The sequence below is a fragment of the Corvus cornix genome, chromosome 1A (assembly GCF_000738735.6).
Source record: "Corvus cornix cornix isolate S_Up_H32 chromosome 1A, ASM73873v5, whole genome shotgun sequence".
In the NCBI taxonomy this organism is placed as follows: Eukaryota; Metazoa; Chordata; class Aves; order Passeriformes; family Corvidae; genus Corvus; species Corvus cornix.
Window position 1 is genome coordinate 72,585,844 of NC_047057.1, and position 25,102 is coordinate 72,610,945.

General features: G+C 49.8%; 2 protein-coding genes across 4 annotated transcripts in view; one reads left to right on the forward strand and one right to left on the reverse strand.

Moving 5' to 3' along the window:
* The window catches only part of CACNA2D4 (calcium voltage-gated channel auxiliary subunit alpha2delta 4), a 121,576-nt gene that overhangs the window by 69,236 nt on the left and 27,238 nt on the right, over positions 1–25,102 (forward strand). The gene's annotated exons all lie outside the window — the stretch shown is intronic.
* LRTM2 (leucine rich repeats and transmembrane domains 2) lies at positions 1,373–24,564 on the reverse strand. 3 transcript variants are annotated; one of them, XM_010404120.4, is made up of 5 exons: positions 13,143–18,749; positions 12,178–12,329; positions 11,508–11,669; positions 7,198–7,788; positions 1,373–5,710 (listed from the first exon to the last, which is right to left on the reverse strand). In XM_010404120.4, exons 3-5 carry the CDS (start codon positions 11,572–11,574, stop codon positions 5,256–5,258), a joined length of 1,113 nt encoding a protein of 370 aa, XP_010402422.1. In that variant the 5' UTR covers positions 11,575–11,669; positions 12,178–12,329; positions 13,143–18,749; the 3' UTR covers positions 1,373–5,255. The 3 variants fall into 3 exon arrangements, with proteins under 3 accessions (XP_010402422.1, XP_010402419.1, XP_010402420.1); XM_010404117.4 differs by lacking the exons at positions 12,178–12,329; positions 13,143–18,749 and adding an exon at positions 23,778–24,564; XM_010404118.4 differs by lacking the exon at positions 12,178–12,329.

A 25,102-nucleotide genomic window follows, 5' to 3' on the forward strand; every position in this document is an offset into this window, starting at 1 on the left:
TGACCCTCTGACCTGTGCTTCCAATCAGTGCTAGCAAACACTCTTCAAGCCAGAATGGTGGGCTTCTGATGGATGAGATACTGAGGAGGAGTCCTATTTTATGTATTTTACATGTTATATATACAGAATTACATGGTTATGTAGGGTGTTATATGTGTGCATGAGTAGGTATGTCAGCAGGACAAACATGTTTATCAATATCAAATAGTAATAAAAATAATAAATAATAAATCAAATTGCAGAAAATGGCAGCCTGCTCCCAGATGGTTCATGAACTGAAAAAGCCTAGAGTCATCAGATGAGTGTGTTGGCTTTGCTTTTTTTCTGCTCTGTGTTTCTGGTATTATATGAACTGCTGAGTAGTATCTGTGTGCACTCCTCTACCTACCTGGCAAAATTAGATTAAACTATGTGTCATAGACACCATGCTATTAAGCAATAATGGTGATTCTCCTGCAGCACATACCTTTTGAGCAGAACAGATGTCTCAGCTGTGAGCGGATTAAGAGTAGCTGGGTTCTGCTCCCGGTTTCTCTCTGAAGATCAGACTGAGCATAGCAGGGTGGCCGAGTATAACAGTGTGAGTAGGGTGGCACAAGGGTTTGCTTGTGGTGGGGTTTAACATCTTTTGCGTTTCCACATGCGTCAGGATGAGCTTATTCTTACAGCAAGGGAATGTGATGAGTTGTGTATGCTTAGCACTGAAAGTGGCAAAGTGGGGAATTTAAACTTCTTAGCTGTGTGTGATAGACCTAGCCAGGGAACAGCTGGTGGACAGACTCTTTTAGCTCTAGGGGTGACAGCTTGTGTACTTGGGGGTGCAATAGGATTAGACAGCATTTTCCATCCATTTCAAAATAACCTTGCTCAAGAGGGTCAGGAATCTGGAGATGTAGGAACCCATAGCTCCCTATTTGTTACATTATGTTCTAATTAAAAAAAAAAAAAAAAAAAAAAAGCTTTTGGAATCAAATTTGACCTGAATATAACTCCATTGGCTCCTGCGTTCTTACACTAGGGATTAATTTGGCCCTTTCTACTTTTATGTAATGAGCTGATTGCCACAGTATCTTATCCTTGTTACACAATCACCCTTGGCTGGCTGTGTCCCTGGAGCATTCTGTGTGTGTGTTTCTAGATCTAGGATCTCACCTTGACTGACTGTGTGTTGAGTCCTGACTTACACTGATACTGTGTGTGTGTGTGTGTGCACGGTCACTCCAACTTCAGACTGTGTACAGACAAGGATCCATCTGTGGGAATTGAGGGGCTTTCTCCTTTGGCTGGCTGTATCCCTGTGGTATTTGCTTTTGCAGTGGGTAGGGAAAGAGTGAATGTTACCATCAGAGATCTCATTTAAACAAGAAGGAGCATAGGAAAATACATTCTTTATTATTATTCTGTAACAACAAGCCAGAAATATAATATACCTTTAAAAATTGTCTGTCTCATGCCAAAGAAACCTCCATTCAATCATTTTAGAAAATCTTGTCGCTCTCCCTCAAACGGTAACAAAAAAGAAAAAGGAATTACAAGTGCTATCTGTTCCCTGCAAGGAATGTGCCTGCCTGTCCCACAGGTGGATGTGTGGGGAAGAGGAGCGGGGGGAGCAGGAGGGGCATTCCTGGTGGCCCTGCCAGCCCTCCATCGCCCTGGCATGCGTTGGACCTGCCGGCCCCAGAAGACCCTTTCCTGAGGGCAGGCTCCTGCATGTGGCATTGGAGCACCTGCCTCAGCAAAGGGTGCATCCAGGGGGATTTCCCCCATGCCCAGCTGTGCCTGCAGGGACAACAGGAGCTGCTGTCCCCACACAGCAGAGGAACCTGTCAGCTGGGCACACAAGGAGCACCGGGTCTCATTCTGTAGCGAGCATCCTGTAGGAGAGACTCGTTTCTGCCCGCTCGGGATGCCCAGTTCCCTACAGGGCCCGTGGGCAGCGCAGTCACACCAGGGCAGCCTGATTTCCAGGGGCACTGGGGAATGGAGAAAGAGCCTGTTTGCAAACAGTGCCATGAAGAGGGCCTTTCCCAGTGAACCCTGTTACTCTGCTCTGCGTGTGAAAGGACCGGTCCTCATCCTGCTGAACAGAGTATTTGCTTTCCAGTGGACTCCTCATAGCCTGCCTTCGTGTTTCCCAGCAACACTCAGTTCTCCCCTTTCCTGTCTTCTCCTTTCCTGGGTGGGTTTCTAAACATAGCAGTCCCTTGTCTAGGGTTGAGATAAATCCAGACTTTCTGCCGTATAAATTAAAACAAAAAAAGGAAAGGATGGGCAAGGTCATCACCAGCCCCACAACACAGGATATAGAAAATATTATTAGCAACAAAGAAAAATTGGTCAGGGCAGGAGGAAGTCACAGGGAAGGTGCAGGAAAAGGAGGATTTCACACCCTCAGCCCCTGCATTGTCCCTTACCTTCTTCCCATTCATTTCACCTCCAGTCTATTCCCTTAAAAACAGTCTCTCTCTTATCTCACACACACACACACACACACACATACACACACACACACACACATATATAGATCCCATTTGTTTTGTGCAACGTCACCATTATTTGATGCAAGTAAAATATAGATCTATAAATATACCGCTCTGACTTAAGTCCCATTTCAAGTATGATTGCGGAGTCCAGTATGGTAAAGGGAGAAGTTCCCCTGAGAGGGAGGTTGGGGAGAGGTTTGGATCCAGCAGGCAGAGTCTAGTCCTGGCTTGCTGGGAATGTGGAGCAGCAGTAACACGCATACGGAGTCTGCAGTGCACCAGTTCTGCCCTTCAGAGCGGGCTACACTTGGAGCAGATGGGATGGTTGGAGTGGCTGTACAGTGCATGGGGGAAGAGTCCTTCCTCCTCATGTCTCACCAGCCGCCCTCCTTCTCTTCCTCTTCCCCACAAACAGTGTGCTGGAAGCGGGGGGAAAGTGTGTGCGCACACTGGTGGGTGGACTGACTGCTTCTCCCAGTTCTTCCTCCGTGGCAGCCTGGTCTTCTGCTTCCCTGAAGAACATCCTCCCCTGTCCCATGCATCCCTGTGTTGAAGGGAAGTCATGCTAAAACAGTCCAGAGCGTCCTGTCTCCTTTACTCTGGTGACCCTGGGTAGACCAGGAGGGATTTTGCCACTCCAGGTTTGATTAATGATGTCGTGTGCCCATGAGACGGTACAAACACCTGCCTGGGACCAGAAGGAGTGAGGAGCCAGCGTGCATTGCTTCCACAGGGGTCCAGTCACAGCGAGCAGGCGGGCTGTGAGATGTCAGACGGCACTGGGATTCAGATGGAGCAGGTGGAAGAGGTGATGTGCCCTGGCAGGGTCCACCCGCAGAGCATGCAGGGCTCTGAACACAGGTTGCTAGCGAAACACCCTGCAAAGCTGGGCTGGCTGCCAGCTTGTTTCCTGATGGCAGGGATCACACCATCCACAGGCACTGTGGATGCACGACCTCCGGTGTCATCTTCTGCGCCCAGGAATACCCACTGTGACGGGTTAGAGCAGGTTACCATGGCAATGTGCGCTCTCCCCTGGAGACAGCATTTTATCCCACTTCCAGTGATACAAAATGAGTCCTTATGTTGAGTTCCTTTCTTTTTTTTTTTCCCCTCTCACTTTTTTTTTTCCCTGTCAGGTCAGAATGAGCTAAGACTAATAGGAGGCACTGCAGTCTGAGGGCTTTAAAATCTGGTTGGGGGAGGTCACCCTACATGACAGTGGCAGTGTGCATGGCTCTGTGTGTGGGCACACTCGGGTGCAGCTGTGGGTGGCACTGAACACCCCAGTGATGGTGAAGGGAGTGCCTGTGGGCTCTGCTGCCTTCCGTGCCAGACCCTTCCTGGGCTCTCCCACAAGTGCCACGCTGTGTTCCAGGTTCCAGCCTTCACCTCAACACCCTCCAGAATTCTGGCACTCTTTTTTGGTCACCCCGGCTGCATCACCTTGTTCCACACACTGTGCTGGCCCCTGTGCCAGCCATGGCAGCTCCTGGGTTGTGCGATTTCTTCCCCTGACACCTTCCCCTCGGCTCACACTACTCAGCACGGCTTACACGATTGGTAAGCCACCTCCTCCTCTAGTCTTTCCTGATGACCCACTTCTGATCTGCCAGTCAAACATTTCTAAATGGAGGCTTCATATCCTTACCCTCTCCATTTATCAGAGGAGACATAAAATAGATAAGAACACACTTCCTTTTTTTTTTCATGCTGTGTACTTATTTCCACAGACTGGTGCTGTAACCTCAATAAATTTGCCTCTCCCCACCCTCTCCTGCCAGTTTCCACTGGCTCTGCACTATGGCTGAGATGTTTTTGTTACTCCTCAGTGGTGTGTATGTTTTTTGTCTGAAGCAGAAGGCGATATGCACTGCTATGATCAGGGTAAGGTAAAGTGGCTGAGTGTATCCATGGCTGCATGCAGAGGGCAGGTCAGCATGGGCATGTGTGATAGCTCTGCATGGGCAGGTGGGGTGCCTGGATGCCTGGAACCGGGACTGGCCGTGTGTGCGTGTTGGGATCAGAATGACTCAGTGTGTGTGTGTACAGGAGGATGACTCTGGGCCTGTGCACCTACAGCAGGTGACGTGCGTGTCAGCTCAAAGGTTTGGACTTGGCCAGGAGCAAAGAGAGGGACACTGTGCTCCCTGGCAGTGTGTTGGAGTGATACAGGTACCTTTCCTCCTCTAAAAGTGAGAAGGGAAATCTCCCACTGACTGTTGCCCTACCCTAGGGACCTTGCCTCCCTTCTGATGTAATCTTGCCAGCACTGGTTTGTAGGGTAGGCAGCAACTTAGTGTCACACAACAGCAGTGACCTGACAGTGAGGCACGGACACTTCTGGTGCCCTGCTCCCCACATAAGGTTTCACACAGCTGCTCTCTGTTTGCAGAGAACTCTTGACAGGGTACAGGACGACTCAGGACCGAAGCTGAGAGGATGACACAGGTTCCCAGAAGGTGCCAGCTGCCTTTGCAGCAGGCATGTGAGGGAAGCTCTGTGCAAGGGCATGAGGCACAGCAAGCACTCGAGGTCTGACTCTACTTTATTTGTCTGGGAGGGCCCAAGGGTGAAAGGGCACAAAATGGGCCTGGGGCAGAGGAAAAGAAATTGAGCCAGGTGCCCTGACCCCCCAGAAGCATGTTGTACTACTTGGGTGAGTGGAGCAATAGCACAGTCTGTCTGGGAAGATGTATTTTGGGAGGACCCCATGCTTGACTGCTCTCAGGTACCTTTTTTCATCGCTGTCCCTTCCTTCCTAGAACAGTTTCACGCCACAGAAGAGATTTGTTTTTGTTCTTCATGTTCACCCTCTGTGTCACCCATGAGTGGCTGCCTCTTCTTCAGCTCCCGGTGGTACTTGGCCATGAGGGAGGCATAGATGCAACCATAGGCAGCTGCCACCACCATCATGATGCAAACGATGCCACAAACCACCCCTGCAATGATCACAGTTCCAATAGCCCGGCGCACGCTCACAGGCCTGTACCGCTGTTTCTGAGGGCATCCCACACTGGGCTCCACTTCTGTTTCTGGGCCTGATTTAGATTTGGAAGGAGTTGGGCTTCCTTTAGTGCAAGGTGGGCCAGTATTGTCCAGCACTGTAGAGCTGTTCTCGTCATCCAGCTGGGAGCAGTAGTTAAACATCTCCATGGGCACCATCCGCATGTCCTTTCCTTTCAGCTCCTTGGGCAAGGTGCAGGCCAGCTGGTCGATTTTCCCACCTGTTCCAATAGAGATAACAGGGGTGAATCACAGCTTCATCCCCATACAAAGGCAGCAGGGTGAGATCCTCAGGCAGGGTGAGTTCACGGGCCTCCATTCACACCTGCTAAAGTATTTTCCCTGCAGAAGCTTCAACCATGTCAGCTGGCCAGTGTGCCTCTGCCTAGGTTGGGTTTGACACTAGAGCTCCTGGCACATGCTATCTGCATAGGCATCTTTCAGGCCAAGATATGAAAGCCCTCTGAAACCATTTAAGTCAGCCTCATACTGTTTAGTGAGTTATGTAAGTGTCAGTAGAACCACTTTTAAAAAGAAGAAATTAAAGCAAAAAGATAGGACCAGGCTGTATCTTCTCAAAAAAACAACAGATACACATCTCATCTTCTGACAACTAATCCATCTCTGTGAAAATAATGACAGATGTTGAAACAAATGCTTGAATGAGTTTGGGCAATTTCTTTGGAAGGGGAGAAAAAGAGCAAAGTTATGTCTGTGTGCTTTGCACTGACTGTGATATGGCAGTTAAGAAAAAAAAATTTTTAAAAAGTGAAAAGTGGTACTCATATGCTTGTTTGATTCTGCTCACACAAATGCATATTTCAGACTGCAGTGTAGCCATAGGCAGAGATAATCTCCTTGCAGCATGGCTGTGAGCAGCAGGGATGTGACAGCTGACTGTTGCTATCCGCGTGATTTGAGACCCTTTCCTACTCATTGGTTCCAGAAACAGAAGGTCAAGCCCTCAATCGTCATTCCTGTAAAATGTGCCATCTTTCTTTGAGTTGCAGCTCCTGAAAGCATGTCATCCCATCAGCATTCCTGATAAGTGACATGTACCTTTCTAGTCTTCTGTGTTTCAAGGAAAATCTGGAAATACAAACTTGTCAAAGACTGCTGAGTTTGAAATGATGATTTTATAGCCAGCCTGACTTGGGGCCTGGCTTGCTAATTTGAGCTGTAGGTTGGGTTCTCCAATATTAGTTGCAGTGTTTTTCCTAAGTGTCACTGTTCCCTAGGGTTCTTTTGTTGGCAGCAAACCTGATGCTTTACAGCCAAATCTGACTTCTAATTCTCTCAGCTTAAGAAAGAGAATGGGATGGTTATTTCCGAGTGTGAAAAGCATTTCTTCTCTTTAGGCAGAAAGAGTGAGGTGAATTCATAATCCTAAAATTTTAATGTTACTTGAGGAAAGTTCTTTCTTCTCTCAAGATTAAAAAAAACAGGTAACAGTTCAGATTAGAAACAAAACAAGGAAATAGGAGATCTAGGGCTGCTGAGGACTTCATAGACTGGCAGTGTTGCTATATGAAGGTGCAGTGGCACTAAATTGTAGCAGGGTCCTCATGCTCTTTGGCTGAGACCTGTCACTCAGGTCAGCCTGACCTGCCAGTTGTATCTGCTCCTGTTTCTCCCCTGCCTGCCTTTGTTTGCCTTTCCATGGCACAGCAGCACTCCTCCACCTGCCTCCCGCAGCGCGAGCACCTACCTCGGTAGGAGAACCACTCCATCCAGTGCTTGAAGTCTCGGAGGTTGCAGTCGCATTCCCAGGGGTTATCCCCAACCTGGAGCTGCTGCAGGCTGGTTAGAGGCTCGAAGGTCACCCTGTCTAGGCTCTGCAGGCGATTGGACCTGAGAGAGAGGGAGCGGAGAGCAGGCAGGTCGTCAAAGATGCCCGAAGGAATCTGGGCCAGGCCGTTGATGGAGAGGTCCAGCTGGCGCAGCAGGGCCGTGTGTTGTAGCAGGTCCTTGTCCAAGGCCCGGATGCTGTTGTTCCTCAGCTGGAGCTCTGTGAGGTTCCCCAGGTCACTGAAGATGTTCTGAGGGAGCTGGTCCAAGAAGTTGTTGGATAGATCCAGCCTCTGTAGAGCAGAGAGGTTGGAAAACACTGCTCCTGGCAGGATGCTGAGTTTGTTGTTGAGAAAGAGGAAGGTCCTGGTGTTTGTGGGGATGTCTGAGGGAATGGAAGAGAGGCCCAAGCCACTACAGTCCACTTCCAGGTTGCCACTGTTACACTTGCAGGAGGAAGGACAAGCAAAGAAGGACTCAGCAGCACATAGTGAGAGCCAGCAGCCAAGCACTGGTAGGTGAAAAGCAGGGAAGAAAGAGGGCATGGATTAGACGAGTGCTTTCCCATCCTCACCCACCACCGACTACAGCACAGCCCTCACAGCAGGGCTCTTCACTGCAGTGCCCTGCAGTGTAATGACTTTCCTCACAGCTACATCCCTTTACTGCTGGCCTGCATCCTGACAGCATGACTTTCCTCTTAGCCTTTTTTTTTAATGAACAAGCAAGTAAATATCCTTCCAGTTTCACAATGGAGTCAGAACAGTGCATCCCAGAGGGCTCTGCCGAGAGACACTGGAGCACTGGTACCTGTCAGAGGAGAATGGAGCAGAGAGTGGTGGGAGGTGTCACCTCTGATAAAGGACAACTCTTTCTAAACAGTCAGGGTAGAGAGACGAGGGACCAGGTATATTTAAGAAGTTCCAATTTTTCAGGAATAGATATGTTATTAAAAAGCTTTTAAGAAAAATGAAAATAAAGCAACCTACATTTCAGATGTGCTCCTGTAGTTTGAATCTTAATATTTGTGATAGATAAGACTCAGATCTAAGACTCTAAATCATGGTATCATTTGCTTAGCATATTCACAGTGTGTCGTATGGGCCTTGTGTCCACTTTTTAATGAATTACATTACATTACAAAGGGATGACCAAGAAAACTGTTAAAAAGTAACAAGGAGTCCCTAAATCACTGGACACCTGGTTCTTGCCATTGCTCTCAAAACAGTTCCTGAATCCCACAGCAATAGCCCCAAAATGGCTCCTCTGACCAAAATTGCCCACAGCAATGGAATGAGGAAAAGAAGTGTAAGTTGGTAATTGGCAAAAGGAGTGTCAGGGAAAGGGTTAACACACACACCCCCTTTCTCCTGCACTATCTCAAAGTTAAGGTCGGACAATCCACAAATCAGCATTTCTTTAGAGCTGCTCTGGATTCCAGACATGGGGCCAGATCCTGCCAGTGGCACTGGTTACCAACCTTCCCTGGGAGCCAGTGGCTTTTCAAACTCTCATTTTTGTGACAAAGAAGCATTATCAACAAGAAAGCAAGCTTTGTGCCTCCTGTCATTAGAGGAGTGGGAGTTATGTTTAAGCAGACAATGTAAAACATTTGCATCCTTCATCTTAATGCCTTTTGTGGAATTGAGATTGCACAATGAATTCCACTATTCTTCAGTGTGGGAAGCAAATTCAGCTCCCTCGTGGTTTTTAAGGTGACAAGTTTGAGCATTTGACTAAAACTGAAGCAGGTTTGTCTGTACATCATGCCTGTCCTCTCCCTTTCTCACTTTTCTTCAGAGAAGGCAGTCACTTGGGTTGGTAGAGTCTTTTTAGAGGTGAACAGTAGCTAAAGTGGATGCATTTATTGTCTCACCATTCCCTCCTGAACTGGAAATCAGGTTCTTCTGTCCTGCTTTTCTTCAAAGAACCAACAAGCAGGTGTTTGGCTTCTTAATCCTAAAGGCATTGAGAAAGGACTGCCACAAGAGAGGGAGCCAAAGGAGACCCATGCTCTGGAGAAGGTCTGCCTGGAGCAGCTTTGCAGTCAGCTGTGCTCTTCCTCTCCTCCCTTGTGCCACTCTCTAGAGTTTAGTCTGACCCACAGCACATTTTTGTATAGCGACTTTGCTTCTGTCAGTGTTGTGCCTTCATACTCCAACCCTGTCATCCTGCATAGGGCAGGTTTTGTGTTCCCAGCAATCCTTGTGCAAATTGGCAGATTCATGGACTGGTGGTCTAAAGAGAGCTGTCCAGTTTGAATCCTAAGCTATATGACTTTATCAAAGACCAAGGGATGAATGTTCAGAGATAATATGTCAGTCCTCTGTTATTTCATCCATCTTTTGCAATTCTTCAATAATTTTTTACTGTCCTACAGTTGAGATCTCAGGTGTACATCAGCCCAGGCCATGCCAATAAATGTGCTCTTTTAAGGAGAATTATGGATCCTTGTGGTGAAATGCAAGACAAAGCTTTACCCTGAGCACCTCTGTGCTTTCTTGTCATGCAAAGGCTGGGGCCCACAGCAGAAAGTGCCATGAAAGTAGATCATGGCCTATGGACTACTGCAGTACAGGTACTGACTGGCTGGCTGATATTTAATTCTGTTCCCACTATGTCACACTCTTGTTGTAGGGAGAGAATTAAAAGAATGGGAGCTGGAGTGGGGAAGGGAAAGAGCCATGAGTCACTCAAGTGACCCCGTCTTTTCCTGGATGCTTAACAAAAGCCCAGTATTAATAATAGATTGGCAGCTGTGATGATGAGATAACACTTAGCTGCTTTGTACACCAAGAAAGGCAAGAGCAGCCCGTGTGTAATGCTATACAGGTGGCATTCTGTTCAGGGCTTATCTCTCAGAATGCCTGGCCGCCTCCGGCGCCGACTGGGTGGCTGTGGGGTTCCACCAGTGTGTATGCTGGCAGTGGCTGGCAGGAACAAAGTCTCAGGCAGCTGGCTGTGGTTATGTTCAGGAAATGGATTTATGCCAAGCTTCTGCAGCCATGTAGGATATGCCAAAAATGTCTTGTTGTTACCCATATATTGCTGTATGCTTTTGGAAATATTTTACTAAAATCACACAGAGAAGAGAAAGTCTGATTTTGTTTTCATTTCCCTGCAAGAAGTGCATCCACGAGGATGTGAGCTGAGGCCAGGGAATTCATTGCGTTGGTTAGGATGCAGCTCTACAGGAAAGGGAGCCAGGGAAGCAATAGACAGAACTTGAAGCCAACTTCCAGCCCTACAGAAGGATGAGTAATAAGTGGTTTTGTGTTTGGGGAAGATGAAGTTACTTTGTGGGGTGTTTGGTGACTCTAGTAGGTGGCAGAAAGCTGATCCAGGTATATCAGATTAAGTCAAGACTCAGTAGCTTTCATTACAAATTATTTATACAGTCTAGTCTGTGAGGATGGATTACAAAGATGCCTGCTTTCTGGGGAAGGAAATAATTCCCCCAGCTTCTTACAGCTGCAGCTCCAAATGGGATCAGGAGGACTGGAACAAGGGAAACCACAGACCTACTTGGTGCCTGGGCATGCAGTAGTGAGGGACATGCTCCAAGTGTCCCCTTTACTCTGCTGTGGTCCCCAGATGCTTCTCTGAGATGCAGATACACTCCCAGAAGCCCCACATCACCCCAGCAGTGCCTGCTCTGCACTCAGGGGTACTGTAGCAGCTGCCCCAGTCCACTGGGAATATGCACAGGCTGAACATTTACAATTTAATTTGAAAGAGAGCTTCTTTATTTACTCTTTGATTTTCACTACATGTGGCAGTGCCCAGTAGGAGAATTCTGCCTTCACATCCTGCATGTCCTTCTAAGATCTGTCATGACTTTTGCTGTGAAGAGCTGGGAGCCTTGCTCAGCAGCCTGTGTATAAACCCCAGCCACAGAGAGGAGTCTGCAGCTTACAGGATACTGATTTGAGAACTGTTTGGGGTGGATGTTTGTGCAATGGTGTCTGTCATGCTGTTTCTCACCTGCCAGGCCCACTGGAATTCAGAAGCAATCATCACTCACTGTCCCACTTTAAGCCCATCTTCAGCTTTAGAATATCACTCTCCCTCCCAGCTAGCCTGGCCTCTAAAGGAATCAGGAATTAGTTCAAACATCTCCATTCTTAGCTGTCCCTCTCCCCTGTTCTTAACCCTGATGTGACCTATTTTCTTCCCACTCCCTTGACAAACAGGAATACTGTACTTGGTACCTGAGCAGGCATTACTTACGACAAGCCTCCTGCCAGCTCATGAGGAACCTGCTCCTCCACCGGTGGCCAGCACTTGTAGGCAGCATCGTTGTCTTCTCCAGTGTGCCTTCACATCCAACAGCCAGCCTGGCACACGGCCCCAAAGGGAGAAGGAATGACCTTGTAGCCTGCCTGCCAGATCCTGGAGTGGGAAAGCAGAGCAGAGCAGATGAGATTCACTTCCCTGGGTGCAGCACACGGGGCTGAGCTCAGTGCTGTCCTTTGCCCTCCCCAATGAGTGTTTTGCCTTTGAGGCATCAGTTCTGTTTTGGAGGAGAAACGGGGGATATTCCAGGAGGTGCAGCACGTTGAAGGCGCAACATTAATTCATTTTGAACCTCACGGTGCAGAAATAAAACCTGATTCACCTAAGTGCCAGAGAGAAGTTTGTGCTTGAATAGCCTGCCATGGTAGCTACATTAGCCTCATGCTCAAGGTTAACCTGATGAATTGCTAAGGTGACCCTGCCAGGGCAGCAGACTCTGGCTCATTCCTGTCGCCTCCATGCAGGCTGGTGCCACCTGTGCATCCTCTGCCTGACGCATGGCTCAGGCTCACTGAGAGCTGGGCAACAGCGGCTGCCAAGCTGCTTCTCTCCCCCCTCCTCCTCCCCCCACTCCACCACACCCCCCCCATGCCGTATTCCCTACCAGCACTTCCTGTCTGTTTTAAGGTAAAATGGATGTGGTGGCTAGAGCAGCACAGCTTCAGCTTGGGGATTTCCCACTGCAGCAACTGCAGGAGCTGAAGAGCGAGCGAGCCTCGGAGGAGAAGGAGAAGGAAGGACCTGAGGCGGGGGAGACTGAGTGGGAGTGTTGAAAAGAGAGGAATTGCATCTTAATTAGTAGAAGGAAAAATCCTCAGTTTAATTAGAAACCCAAAGACCATAAACTCTCCCCTGACAATAAGTGACTGACAACAGGTTTCAACTTCCCTCCTGCTTCCCTTTTGGATACAAGGAGGCAGGAAAAATGAAAACACCACGAACCCTTCTGTCCCCCTGCGTACTCTCTGATGTGCCACCCACAGTCGCAGCAGCAGTTAGATGGACACATTTCAACCAGAGTACAGAAATAAGCCATTCTCCATCCCCTCTGAGGGGCTCTGACAACATCCATAGCGGCTGTTTTAGCTGGGTGCTGCACTGCCACCAGGACTCTCTCCCCACACACGTGCCAGGTGCCTACCCTCCCCCAGGCTCCCAGGACTGATTTATTTTATATGGGAATGTAAACCACCAGGAGATATTAAAATTAGCATCTTGATGAAAATTATGAGCAGGTTCAGTACCTAGACTAGCACATTTGCAAGGCTGTTTAGATCATTTACCTAAATGCCAATGCACCAAATACCTCTCATGGTACAGAAACCAATTCAGCCTTCATCCGCTGCAGCCCCCCACTCCCCAAACTGAGCTGGAGCCCTTTCCCTGCAGTCCCCCCTGAAGGAGAAGCTGCAACAAATAGCTGTCCCCATTTGGTGCTTGCGCTCGACCTCACTGAGGAGACTTTCAGCCTCCCCCATAGAAACGTCTCCATCCTAAATGCCACCCCTGAAGTCTCCTGTCCCCACCTGTCCATATCGAAAAGGAGGATGAAAAGCCACAAGCACTTACCTGGAGGGGTTCTGCCTGCAGCCACTTCCACCCGACTCCCCGGACACTGCCCAATTACAGCCTCTTCCTTCCCTCTCCCTCCTTGACTTTCACTCCCCAGCAGCAAGCTTTCCGTGTGCTCTATTTAACTCCCTACAGCACTGGAATAAACGGCAGAGTTAAGCTGACAGCCACAGAGCCTTATCTGCCTGCTGGATAGCGCCAGTCGATCAGCTCCAAATCCTGTTGCCAAATGATCACGTCCTTGCTCTCAGCATCAGGGGCAGCCGCCTGCCATGCTCTGCCTTTCCCTCTTTCCCCACCTTCACTCCATCTAACTTTGTCAGGGTTATAGATAGCTCTGTTCCTTGTGCTCTTGCCTTTTGGCTCTGTTTTGTAACACCCCATCTGTATCAGCTGGCTTGGTTCCAATTAGGGGGGCTAAGCAATTAAAAAAAAAAACCCAAAAAACAAAAAACAAACCAAAACCAAAACCAGCTTCCTCAGGTGCTTTGTGACACGGTTTCCCTCTGCAGTGTCCCCTCAGCCCGGGCCCCCGCTCAGGCCATGCACTGGTGTCTCTCCCACTGTGCTCTGTGCAATCCATCCACGCCATCCCCAGGCGACGGTGGGGGGCCGAGGGCAAGGCTGGAACACCCAGGCACGAGGATGGGGACAGGGTCAGGGTTTCTACCCCCAGCTCCTTCTGCTCTGGCAGGTCCAGCTCTTGCACTCATTTCTGGTACCTCATGGGCACCTCTTTCCCTCAAGCAGCACCAAGGCTCAAGCAGAGAGTGCAGGGTGGGAGGAGCAGCCATGTATAAATAAGCCTTTTCCCTATGTTTAGAATTTATTACAGTGCATAGTGATTAACACCTGTTCAGGCTTTAATGCTGTCTCCTGCGCTGCAACATGCACAAAGATGGAGGGGCCTTGATAAACCCGAGATTATTTTAAAGCATGTCACATATATGCCATACTCCATAGATAGCAGCCACCCTGTGTGCACTCATACACGTGTTTCCAAGACTTAAAAGCAGCCACCTTCATGTACAAATGCACAGAGTCACCAATCTAGCTTACATTTACAAGTGTGTGCACAGAGTTGGGCTTGCACATGTGCCGGGGACTCGTCTGTAACCCATATTTATTAACCTCCGTGTCTTCACAAAGCTGCCTGCTTCTCCAAGCATAACATATGCCCAGGTGGCAGAGCAGTAGATTTGGAATACGTAGAGGTTCTTGGCTGCTGAAGGGTGAGGGTCAATGGGCTTCTGCATTTATACCTTGAAGAAGTACGTTCATGGAGAAATTTAAATTCCAAGGATCCAGAAGAAAACCAGTTTCTCCTATGCATCTACTGCCCATAAGAACATTATACCCTTAGTGATTAATATTCCACAGTCAGGAGAGAGCAAGGAGGCAGAGAGGATTTTTAAGAGTTTCTTTTTTAAAGATTTCCTCTGGCTTGTCTTGAATTCTGACTTAATTAGCAGTTTTCTTGTGGCCCAAGAGATGCCTTCTGCTCTGCGGAGCACCAGGCCAACTGCGCTCACTGCCAGTGCCGCACTGGGAACGTGTCATCTTGGGGCAAGTAGCACCTGCCCACACCTCAAGCCTCTGCAGAGGAGCACCAGATCTGTCTGGCTGCTTTCAGCCTGACAGTCAGGGATTTTTCCAGCAGCAAGCACTCTGCCAGACCTAGGAGTGCTCCCTGTGTGCCCCCAGCTCAACAAGAGAGGCACCATGCCATCTCTTCTGAACTTGCCTGGCATTGCTTGGGTTTGGGGGCTCAAGGCTGGTCAGCGCTGCTGGAGCTCTGAATGCTCTGAAGTCACCCAAGGGCTCCACAAACCAGGCATTAGTCTTTCTCATGGGCTTTCTAGATGGTTCCTTCTCCCTAGAGCAACATGTCAACTGAACGCCCTATGATCCATGGGGCACGGTGTCCAGAGCTTTCTTCCATGTGCTTGGAGTTGAATGTCTTTCCAGATTCTGGAGAAAACAGGGTAGCCTGTGGGGCTGGTGATGGCCTTTTCTTATTACTGTTTCAAATAGGACAGTAAAAGACAACTTTTTTAGTTTCAGCTCAAAGCAACAAAAATGAAATCATCCGTTTCTGGCCCATGGGCTCCAGTGGCCAAAAATACACCGAGCTGAAGTGCCACTTGGACATTTGGCCTGCTGTCAGACTCTAGAGGACTCTCTAATGAGGATTCCCCTAATTAGATTGAACAGCAAACCTTACTGCTGGGGGCAGGGGGAGGGAAAAAAGGGGATTGTAATGACTCTGCAGCCCTTGCCAGGGCCTAAAATCTACAGCAGGCACTATTCCTGCCTCGTGCTTGCTTCTCTGTGCCCAGACACTGGTAATGTTTGCAGTATCACTCCAAAGCCGTAGCTTTTGTGGGGAAGGTCCCAAGGATCATGCTAGGAGGGCGGGGAGGGTTTCAGTTTACTGCATCCATGCACTGGCTTAGTAACTCTTCCCAATTCCATGTCACCTTCTATCCAAAGCTTGCCATGTGCTCTGTGAATGGCTCTTACCGTAGCTGTAGGTGGTGTTATTTTGTGTTTAATGGCCCCCAGAAGTAAGGCTGAGGTAAGAGCTGGTAGTGCCTCTGCTCTAGGTAGGTGGATAAATCTATCCCATTCTCCAGACACCACCACTGAAGCTGGAGACACAGGTGACTGTGTCACTAGGATGAGACACTGTCACAAACAGAGTCCACCAACCTCTGTCTGTGATTATCTCTCCAAGTCCCTTGCACTAACCCTTGGATCATGGCTGAGGGATCAGACTCCGTTAACAGCCTGGCTTATGAGCATTGGCAGGGCATGTGGGTGACCTATATTACAGAAGGGTGGGTAGCAGAGACTGCAACAGATGCCAGCAATAAATTATCAGAAAGTGTGCACAGACTTTTCATCCCTCCCCCACACTCTCCTTGATGGCAAAGTCCCTTTCCCCTTTCTGGTGCTGAATTGCTTTAGCCTTTATCAGAAAAGCAGCAGCATGAGGGAGGGCATGGAGGACACTTTAAGGCGATTATCTTCTTTCCTTCCCCTTTCCTTGTTGCTTTTAGGATTCATGTTTTATTGCTATCACCCCATAATGGAGGGGGACAGTGGTACCCCAGCATTTAGTGACCAAAGCATGTTGTTCTATGCATGCTCCTTCATCTGCCCTTGGAGGGACAATTGACAGCAGAGACTCATAATCTGTGTGGCCTGACTACTACAGCACGAATGGCTTTAGATGGCATGGAGACCTCACCCATTCTTGGTCCCCCAACAGACCTGTTAGTTGTGCAAATTATCGATCGAAAGAGGTCACTTTGTTTCAGTGGCAGCCCCTCATTTGTCCTCTCTGGAATGCAAAAGCACTCAGAGGTGGCAGAGAAGCTCAGCAGGACTGGAAAGGTAAGTGGAAAGATCCAGTGCGTGTCACTGCCCCAGTGAGCTTCCAAGCTAAAGAGCTGGGGGCTTCATTTGCAGCACTTGCTGATTTATTAACACATGTGTTCGAGATTCATTAGTGTTGTGCTGTCACAATCAATGGAAAGCACATTTTAAATTCATACGAGAAACACAGCTGCAGAAGAAATAGTGCCCTCTGACTTGCAGTGATCAATCACAGCTAAGCAAAACACCTCATACAGAAAGCTGTAAAGTGAGTAGAAAAAGTGTAAAACCCACTTGGTCTTGTAAGGGACTATGCCACATTCCTGGCCTGGTGTGAATAAAAACCTCACCCTTTTCTCTGTGATGTGAAAAGGTCAAAAAGCTTCTGATTTTTGGATTGGCAATGTGGGCACCTCTGAAGTGCAAATATGTTGATGGTAAAAAATGTTTCTTCCCCAGGACCCTCCAAGAAAGATCAACTTTATCCCCATTTTATGAAGGAGTAAACTATGATGCAGGTAAAACTGGCTGCTGATTTTGGCTGGCTGAAATTTCAGCTGCCTTGCTTTTGATAGTTCATCATTAGTCCACAGCACTTCCTCACTCACTCAGGATTTTCAAAGCTATCAAGTGCAGCGTTTGCACTTGGGCTTGTAAATGCTCTCCTGTCCTGCAAAGAGTATTTGTAGGCCTTTTCAAAGTGACACAGAATAAAGGATTTTTAGCCAGGTTTTCCTGAAGGCTTGTGGCAAAAACAGGAGAGAGGCCAGTTTTCTTGATACCTCATTCCATACCTTAAGCAGAAAACACTATTTGCTTCCCAAGCCTCCCTGACCAATGCACAATAATGAGACTGGGAAATTCTGGAGGAGCTGGAAACACCAAGGGCATGAAGCCTCAGCAAATCCTCTGAGAAATACAGAGCATCGGAAGGGGAGACAGGGAGGGTAGCACTGCTGGGAAAGACCCAGATTGCTGTGGAGATGTGGAATTCCTTGGGAAGCTGTGGAAGCAGGTGGAGAGACCGGGATATCCAACCAGGAGTGACAGGAAAGTCCCAGCACAGTGAGAGTGCGGCATATGGAGGAGGCCCAGAGCAGCAGCAGGAGGAGAGCTGAGGGGGCAGCTGACAGGAAGAAATCCAGCCATGTGTGTGCCAGCATCTTCTCCAAGTCTTGCTGAACGCGACAGACCACGTGCATGTTTCCTCCCTGCAAAACGGAGGCAGCTGAGAAGGGAAGCGGGTGAGGGAGTGGGAGAGGGGCTCAGAGGAGGGACACGTGAGCCGACTACCCAGTTTCCTCCTCTTTTTCTTGCCACAGGGTGATGTTTTTGTTGTTCTCACACCGTTGGCAAAAATTGGTAACCAAGTGAGATGTGGAGGGGGGTTCTACATGGAGGTTGAGATAACATTTTCTGATCCAGCCGGGAACAGTTGGCTGTGGGTGGTGGCTTGTCACCAGCCCTGCCAGTTCTATTCCAGATCCCAGTTTTTCTCTTTCTCTCAGCTGTGGAGTGAAGAGCCTCCTCTACAACTTTAATTTCCTGCAGGGGTTAATCCCATGGTCAGTGGTAGCTCAGGCCCTTAATCCTTTCGCTCGGTCCCTTGACAGAAGGACTGCAGCTGCTCCTGACCTGGCAGGTCTGAGGGAGGCACCTTCTGCTCCCAGTTCCTCCTCTACACCCCACGAGCATCCTCCAGCTCACTGGCATTTAAAATGCTGCTCTCCCCTTCCTGGCAAGCCTACCCCGGGGGTGTGGGTGGGTGGTACAACCAGGAAAAGGTTGCAGGGAGAGAAGACAGCTTGGTGGGAGAATCCTGGTTCTCTGGTCCTCATTCCCATCACTGTTGTGCACACAGGTATTTCCTGCACTTCTTGGTTGGACAGTGCTCTGAATCCCAAAGGATTCTCTTTCTTGTTTTTGTTCAGGTGGTGTTCAAGAAGGAAGGTATGTATGGGCCCACATTTGTGAAGGATTCTCTGAGGGCTCAGGAATTTGGACATGGCCCAATACCTTCCCTGGGTCTCTTATTTAGAGTCAAAGGATGCAGCAGATCTTTAAGAGGGAAGGTGCCAGCCTGTCTTGAGATAAGAGATACATTTACATGCACAGAATAGTAGATGGAGGTGCATCAATTTAGCTGCAAGATAGGAAAATGCAGGTTTGTAATCAATATAAGCTCTGTCCCTGGAGCACTAGGCCAGATGTGTGCTGAACAGCATGACCAGACTGCCAAATCAAGGGGCTTCCAGATCAATACCAAGAGGCCCCTTTCACATCTTATGGGGGTCAAGGCACTTCAGCCATAAGCCTTTCTCCTTGTGATTTCTCATTCCAAAAATGAGGCAAGCTTCTGCAAGCCTGAGTGATCCCTTGCACACAAAATGCCCCACAGCTGTTTGTTTCCCATCATTCATGTCTGCATCAGCCCAAAAACTGGCTTTGCTTTTTTCAAAGCCTGCACTTTGAAATACACTGGGCCCTTGAGCTCACTGGTCTTCCTTGTGCTCGACTCTTGTTGCTCTTTGTTTCTTACAGTGAAGACGAGAGCATGGTGATGAACTGCTGCCGCCCAGGCTGCTGAGCAAGAGAATCCCTCGGATCCCTCCTCCTTTTGCTCACTCCCCATGTTGGCTGTGCTTCCCTGGGTGCCAGACTCCCAAAATGAAACCACTGGCTGCCAGGGTAGTGGCTTGTCACTCTGGCAGCTGGAGCAGGAGGAGAGAGAGACACTGGAACAAGGGAAGAACTTCGCTAAGGTCTCACGAGGCTGTGCCCTGGGCATGTCCAGAGGGGCAGGGACCATCCATGCCTGCACAGTGGTGGGGCAGAGCACAAGATGCTGGCAGTAAAAATCCTCTCAGCTCTTATCATAAGGGGACTGGCGTCCCAGCATGCACACAGCTCCTGGCAAACCTCCTGAGGAAAGGCTGGCTCTCATCATTCCCACACCATGCATTTGTACTGGACTCTGAAGGAGGCCTTTTTCTGCCTTAGTGTGTCTCACTTGGTTCCCACTGTGGCACAAGGGTGTTGGTGCTGTCTGCAAGAGCCTGGAGCTGTTCTGCTGCCCCATTGGCCCCCATCACCTTCCCAGAGCAACCCTGCAAAGTCCACTCAAACTGGATCTGGGCTGCTGCCTTCAGCTCCAAGGGTGCCTGCGGGTCTCTGAGACACAGTTACGCTTTTTACAAGCTGGGAACATTGCCCATAGCTCAACAAGATGTGGTGACAGCTCTCACAACCCAGAGCTCCAGCCAGGATCTTGGGATGCGTGTGGGTTAGCACACAGCCCACAGCCTCATGCTGCAGGGCTTGCCGAGGCTGAGGAAGGTCTGCAAATTTGATGTGACTTCAGTTCTCTACAGGGTTTGCAGGCACAGAAGAGACGCCTTTGTGGCAAAGTTCACATCCCATCAAAATCACTAGATGGGAGTGGTGTGGAGAGCAGGGCACACCTTCACCCCTCTGCCCCTGCACAGGTCTCTCACAGCACAGTCACAGCAGCACCACACCCTGCTTTGGGCAGCACTGGCTCTAGAGAGTCTCAGCAGGAGTGGGAAGGGAGCCCAAGAGATGAGTGCCAGGGCAAGTTGCCTCTAACAGCTCATCTCCAGACTCAGGGTGAGGTCTTCCTTTTCTATCCCTTGTGTGAGAGCATGGTTCATGGGGAAGAAATCTTCCCAGCCTCCCTGAAGGGAGGAGGAGCGTGGTAGCAGAGCATGTCTTCCAAGTAACAGCTTTTGCTTGCAGTCAGTCGAGAAGTTCTGACTTGTGCGGCTTTGCTGTAAATTTAAGTCTCAGTTCTTCCTGTGATGGGCATGGGGCATTGCAGGGCATAAATAACAGACAGGCTCTTGTTTTCCCATTCATAAAAAAATAACCAATTAAGTGTCATTCTCATGAAAAGAAGAAAAAATTTGCCATATGATAAAATAGGCTTGCAAAGCCAAGGACTTTAACGTGAGCTTATACTTGCCCAGCCTTCATTCAGCCACTTGTGTAGATGCAGCGCAGCACTGCTTACCCGACCAAGTACTGCTTCTTTTTTCACAGGACCCCGTCCCATACTCAGTGCAAAGGACACACGATACTCAAGCTAACAATGAGGATGCTGTAATAAATAAGGCTATTTTTGTATGGTCAGAATTAAATATTAAACCACAGTTTTGGCAGGAGGCCACAGTCTGTACATTCCTAATTTTGCGGGTGCCCAACACAAGACCCTAGGGGCCATTTTGCAGAACTGCTGAACACTCGCAGCTGTTTTCCAAAATGCTGGCAGCTTAGCCAGCAAACTGGTACAGCCTTGAGGACTCAATAGCACTGAGAGCCAAGAGGTCCCAGGCTCTGGCCCTGCACCTGCTGCTCCTTCCCTGTGTGGCTAAAAGGGGAAGTCTCTTTTCCCTTCAAAAGCCAGGAAAACAACCACTCTGTCTCTTGCCTCATCAGGAGCATAAATCCTCTATCATCAGCTACAAGGCAACTGTAGCAGCTAACATCTTCAGAACACCACAAGACAATGAATAGTGATGTATTGCCTGCAGGGCTTGCTTGGCAGGCAGTAAACAAATAAAACAGGCACGTATTTTGCAGTACCCAAAAAAAAATAACAGCCCCCTGCTTCACTCCTTGAGCACCATGTTGCCAGTACCCTGGATGAAGCAGCTCATGGAAATACAGCACGTGATCCCACCAGTCAGGACTGCAACCCCATGCAAGTGGCACGCTGCCTCCAGTAGCGACATTTCCTAACTTTCAACTGCTTGTTTTTGCAATGCGAATAATATATTTCACATAATCCAACCCCTCACAGGTGAAGCAACTTTTCCTTCCATCTCTCGAGTCTGGAATTGAACTGGTTTCTAGAAAAAAATGTACATCTTCTTGCTGTTATCATACCCTCAGTCACAGAAAGCTTTTTTGTGAGCCAGCATTTTAGTAAAGCCACAGCAGGAATAAGGTCTGTGTGACAAGGTATTTCCCTGCAGCAGGAGGAACATCCCAGAACTCCCACTCCTGCTTCTTTCCACTGAGAGCTGAGCGTGTGTCGTGGTGTAGCACGCTGAAGCATTAGCCAGCTGGCAGCAGCATCCCAGTATGGTCGTTTGAGTTATGGTTTGAGCCACCCAGGACTGGGACAGTTGTCAAGCAGTGTAAGCAGCTGCTTGTAACCAAACATGGCAAGTGAAGGAAACTGCCTGCTCTGTCTTTTGAGTCAGCAGCAGGCAAGTGCTGAAGAGTCACCGAAGAACTAGCCAGAAATGCCCTCCCACAGGCTTGAGCCTCTCCCCATCCTGTTCCAGCCTCTGTTGCTCCCTGAATGCTCCTGCTGAGGTATCCTTATGGCCCCGTGCTGCTGCTGACCCTCCCAGCCCTACTGAGACACAGGTCTGCCTTCATCAGGCTTCTGTGGTGCAGAAGAGCCTAGAAAATCATTTCTGCATCAGGCTTTAAAAAAAGCCAGAGGAAGGGCAGGAAGCTGGAGTAACTCTTAAAGATACCTGAGCTGAGAGTGCACCTTGCTAGCATGTGACATTCAGTTGGCTGGAGGAAAGGGTAAAGCTATGATCTGGTATAAAAATTACGTAAGAAGGCTTCCCCCCTTTCTCTTTGCAAGCAGCTCCTTTGCTCAGGATTTACCATAGTTCCTCCAAGTGGACAGGATGCACTAACAGAGGCAGCACTGATGTCTGACAGGGAGACAACTCCTGCAAGCCTTTCGCTCATGTGGAATAATTCCCTTGCAAATGTTGTTTGCCCACAGCAGTTAGAGGAAGATCCAACCCCCCTGCTCCCCCAACAGACCTGAGTGACAAAGCTCGGAAGAAAAATTGTTTGCAGTTCTGGAAAGGCTCTCTTCTCCTCACTGCTAGAAAGGTCCCTTGCTTTGGGACAAGTCGCTGAGTGGTTTAAGGGTTCCCCTGTCTTTTAAGGGTTTCCTTCTCTAAACCGTGCAATAGGAGCTACTCCAATCCTTCCCCAAATGAGATCTTAATTTCTCTCTCCATCCTTGAGTGGCAGGTCAGACACCAGCAGCAGAGCAGTGCTGTATCCTGCTCGCTGCCATTCCCATCAGGGCTGTGCTGGATGTGGCACATTCAGGTTACCTGACAGTCCACGTGGTGGGCCTGGGGCCCAGCTTGGTCATGACCTGGTTGGAGCAACAGCTTCAAATATCCTCTCTCCCCAAATCGGGAGAGCTCCAGTTTAACGAGTCTTTCATAATTAGCAGGAGATGCAGGGACGGTAATAAACTGGTCAGGCAGAGGGAGGAGGAGGGGGCAGAATGCCCTGTGTGGGATGTATGTGTGCACGTGTCTGTGCATGCGTATGTATGTGCACACACACACACACACAGAGGCTAACGCTTACAGATACACCCCTATCCATAGTGCACTTCACCTCGGCTCATTTGGGGCTCATTCTCACCCCTTCCTCCCAGTCAGGGCTGGAAAAGGCTGTGAAGCTTCTCTGTGCTGTGTTTCACCCACCCCCCTCAGTGCTGTGCCTTCCACCCAAAAGTTCAGAAATCACAGGCTCAGCCTGCAGAGATGCTGAAAGCAACTTGGGACTTATTTTTGGCTCTGCTTGTGATTTGGCATCCTTCACTTCGTGTCCTGTGGTCATGTCTGTGAGCACACACACCCACACACTTACACACATACCCCCCCCCCCCCCCCCGCCCCGATCCTAAAGCTGTGTACTGAGTGCTGAACCTGTTCAATTTTGGTCCGTACTTCTCCATTTTAGGGTGCTGTTACTAAGACAGCCGAGTCCAAAATGATAGCCAGCAAAGCCATCACAGGTCAGGCGAGTGGCACCTCTCATGCTGACCCCTCTGAGAGCCCCGAGGAGGGGACAAAAGGCAGGGCTCAGCAGGAGCTGCCCGGTACGGGGTGACCCCAGCACCGAGCTCTCAGCCTCAAAGCCGCACCTGGAGCCGCCCGTGGCGCAAGGAAAGGTGCCGGTGCCATTCTCAGCTGGGAGAAGTTGCTCCTGTCTGCCTGCACTGAAACTGGACTGGAACCAGCAACCTCTGCAGCAGGTTTGCCGTTCTGCTTTACGGGGGAAGTCGCTGCCCGACAGTCTCGCACAAGGGAGCCTCCTGCACTGAGCTGTCTGGCAGACAGCGCTGCCCCTGCCTGACACTCTCCTCCCCGGGGAAGCCGCTTCCTGGGGGCAGCTCCGCTCACCTCGCTTAGCTGGGGATGGGGAAAAACGCCAAAGGGAGACGTCTTTACTTACCTCTGTCAGGCTGGAAGGGACCCTCCTGTGAGAACGGCAGCTCTTCCAGCTCTCTTGACCCGGTACAATCCCAAAGCAAATCCAGCAGAAAGTGCCTCTGTTCGCAGCTGGACCCTAGCTGGCAGGAGCCCTCCCTAGCCAGCCGCTTGCCTCGCGTGGAGGGCAGAGGAGCCGCACAGCGAGATGACAGCGTGGGAAAGGGACTGTAATCCTCCGTAAATAATAAATAGGGGGAGAGAGAAAGAGAGAGAGAGGCGGGAGAGGGAGCGACTGTGCGCGGTGAAGTGACAGCTGGGGGTACATCTGCGATGGCAGCAGCACACGCACAGGAACGCGCACAGACAGTGCAGAGGAGTCACCCCGCCAGGAAGGCAGGATCTGCTCCCAGACACCCGGAGGAAGGAGCTCGGGAGGTTTTCATTCCGTTCAACGCATCCTGGAGAAAGGGCAGTTGCTGTCAGTCCGTCTCTCTCCCTCATCCCGCCCTTGCTGCCATCCCTCTCCGCGTGCCAGGAGCCGAGGGGCTCGAGGAGGGGTGAGGAGATGCCAGGCGGGAGGAGCTCCCCACAGCCCCTCAGGAGGTAGATTGGTCAGGCACAGGTTACGAGAGAAGGCACCGAGCTAAACAGTTCCTCCCCTCCCTTCATCTCTCGCCTGCTACGGCTGATGACAATAAACTCAGGGAGAAAGGCGTCGGGATGAGAAGGGACGAGCCCTGGCTTTTGTATGGGAGCGAGGCGAACGGCTGCAGCGATGGGGAGACAGCGGGGGAGAATCCGGGGGCTTGGGAGAAAGGCAGCCCCTTCCCGCTGGTGCTCCAGAGACGGCGGTGGGGAGGCAGCGCATCCAACAGGGAGACTTAACTGAGAGGTGCCCACGGCAGCCAGCACAATCCTGTGTCTGTTTCCTTAGGGATTCAGGGAAAACTTGAGGGGTGCTGTTAGGAGGGGGCTGGGACGAGGGGAATGGGTGAAAGATCCACAGTTTATTCCCCTGAACTTTGTGTGCAGCAGAGACTGTGCTCAGCCATAGGTCCGGCGCACGTGTCAGGTGGGGTAACATCCATCAGTGACAGGCATTCCCTTGCCCTCCCTGACATAGCCTGCTAGTACAGGGGTGCTGTAAGCAGCCAAATCCAGCCCACTGCCTCTGTTAGGATTCCCTCTGTGCTCTCCCGTGGGCTCCTGTAGCCTTCCCTCCCAAAATCAGACCCCTATCTTGCCTTTCTCCATCTTGATGAGGACCTCAGTAGCTCACATTTGCAAGAATTACTCTTTTGCTGATCTACTTAAACTGCCCCTTCTGTCAGGTCCAGTGTAATAAAC

Bases quoted from the DNA above. Each gene is read 5' to 3' on its own strand.
- LRTM2 (XM_010404117.4), bottom strand. From the start codon at position 11,574: ATGCTGCCTACAAGTGCTGGCCACCGGTGGAGGAGCAGGTTCCTCATG. The intron at 7,789-11,507 runs GTAAGTAATGCC...TTCACCTACCAG, and splicing joins GAGCTGGCAGGAGGCTTGTC to TGCTTGGCTGCTGGCTCTCA. The intron at 5,711-7,197 runs GTAGGTGCTCGC...CTATTGGAACAG, and splicing joins GGAGTGGTTCTCCTACCGAG to GTGGGAAAATCGACCAGCTG.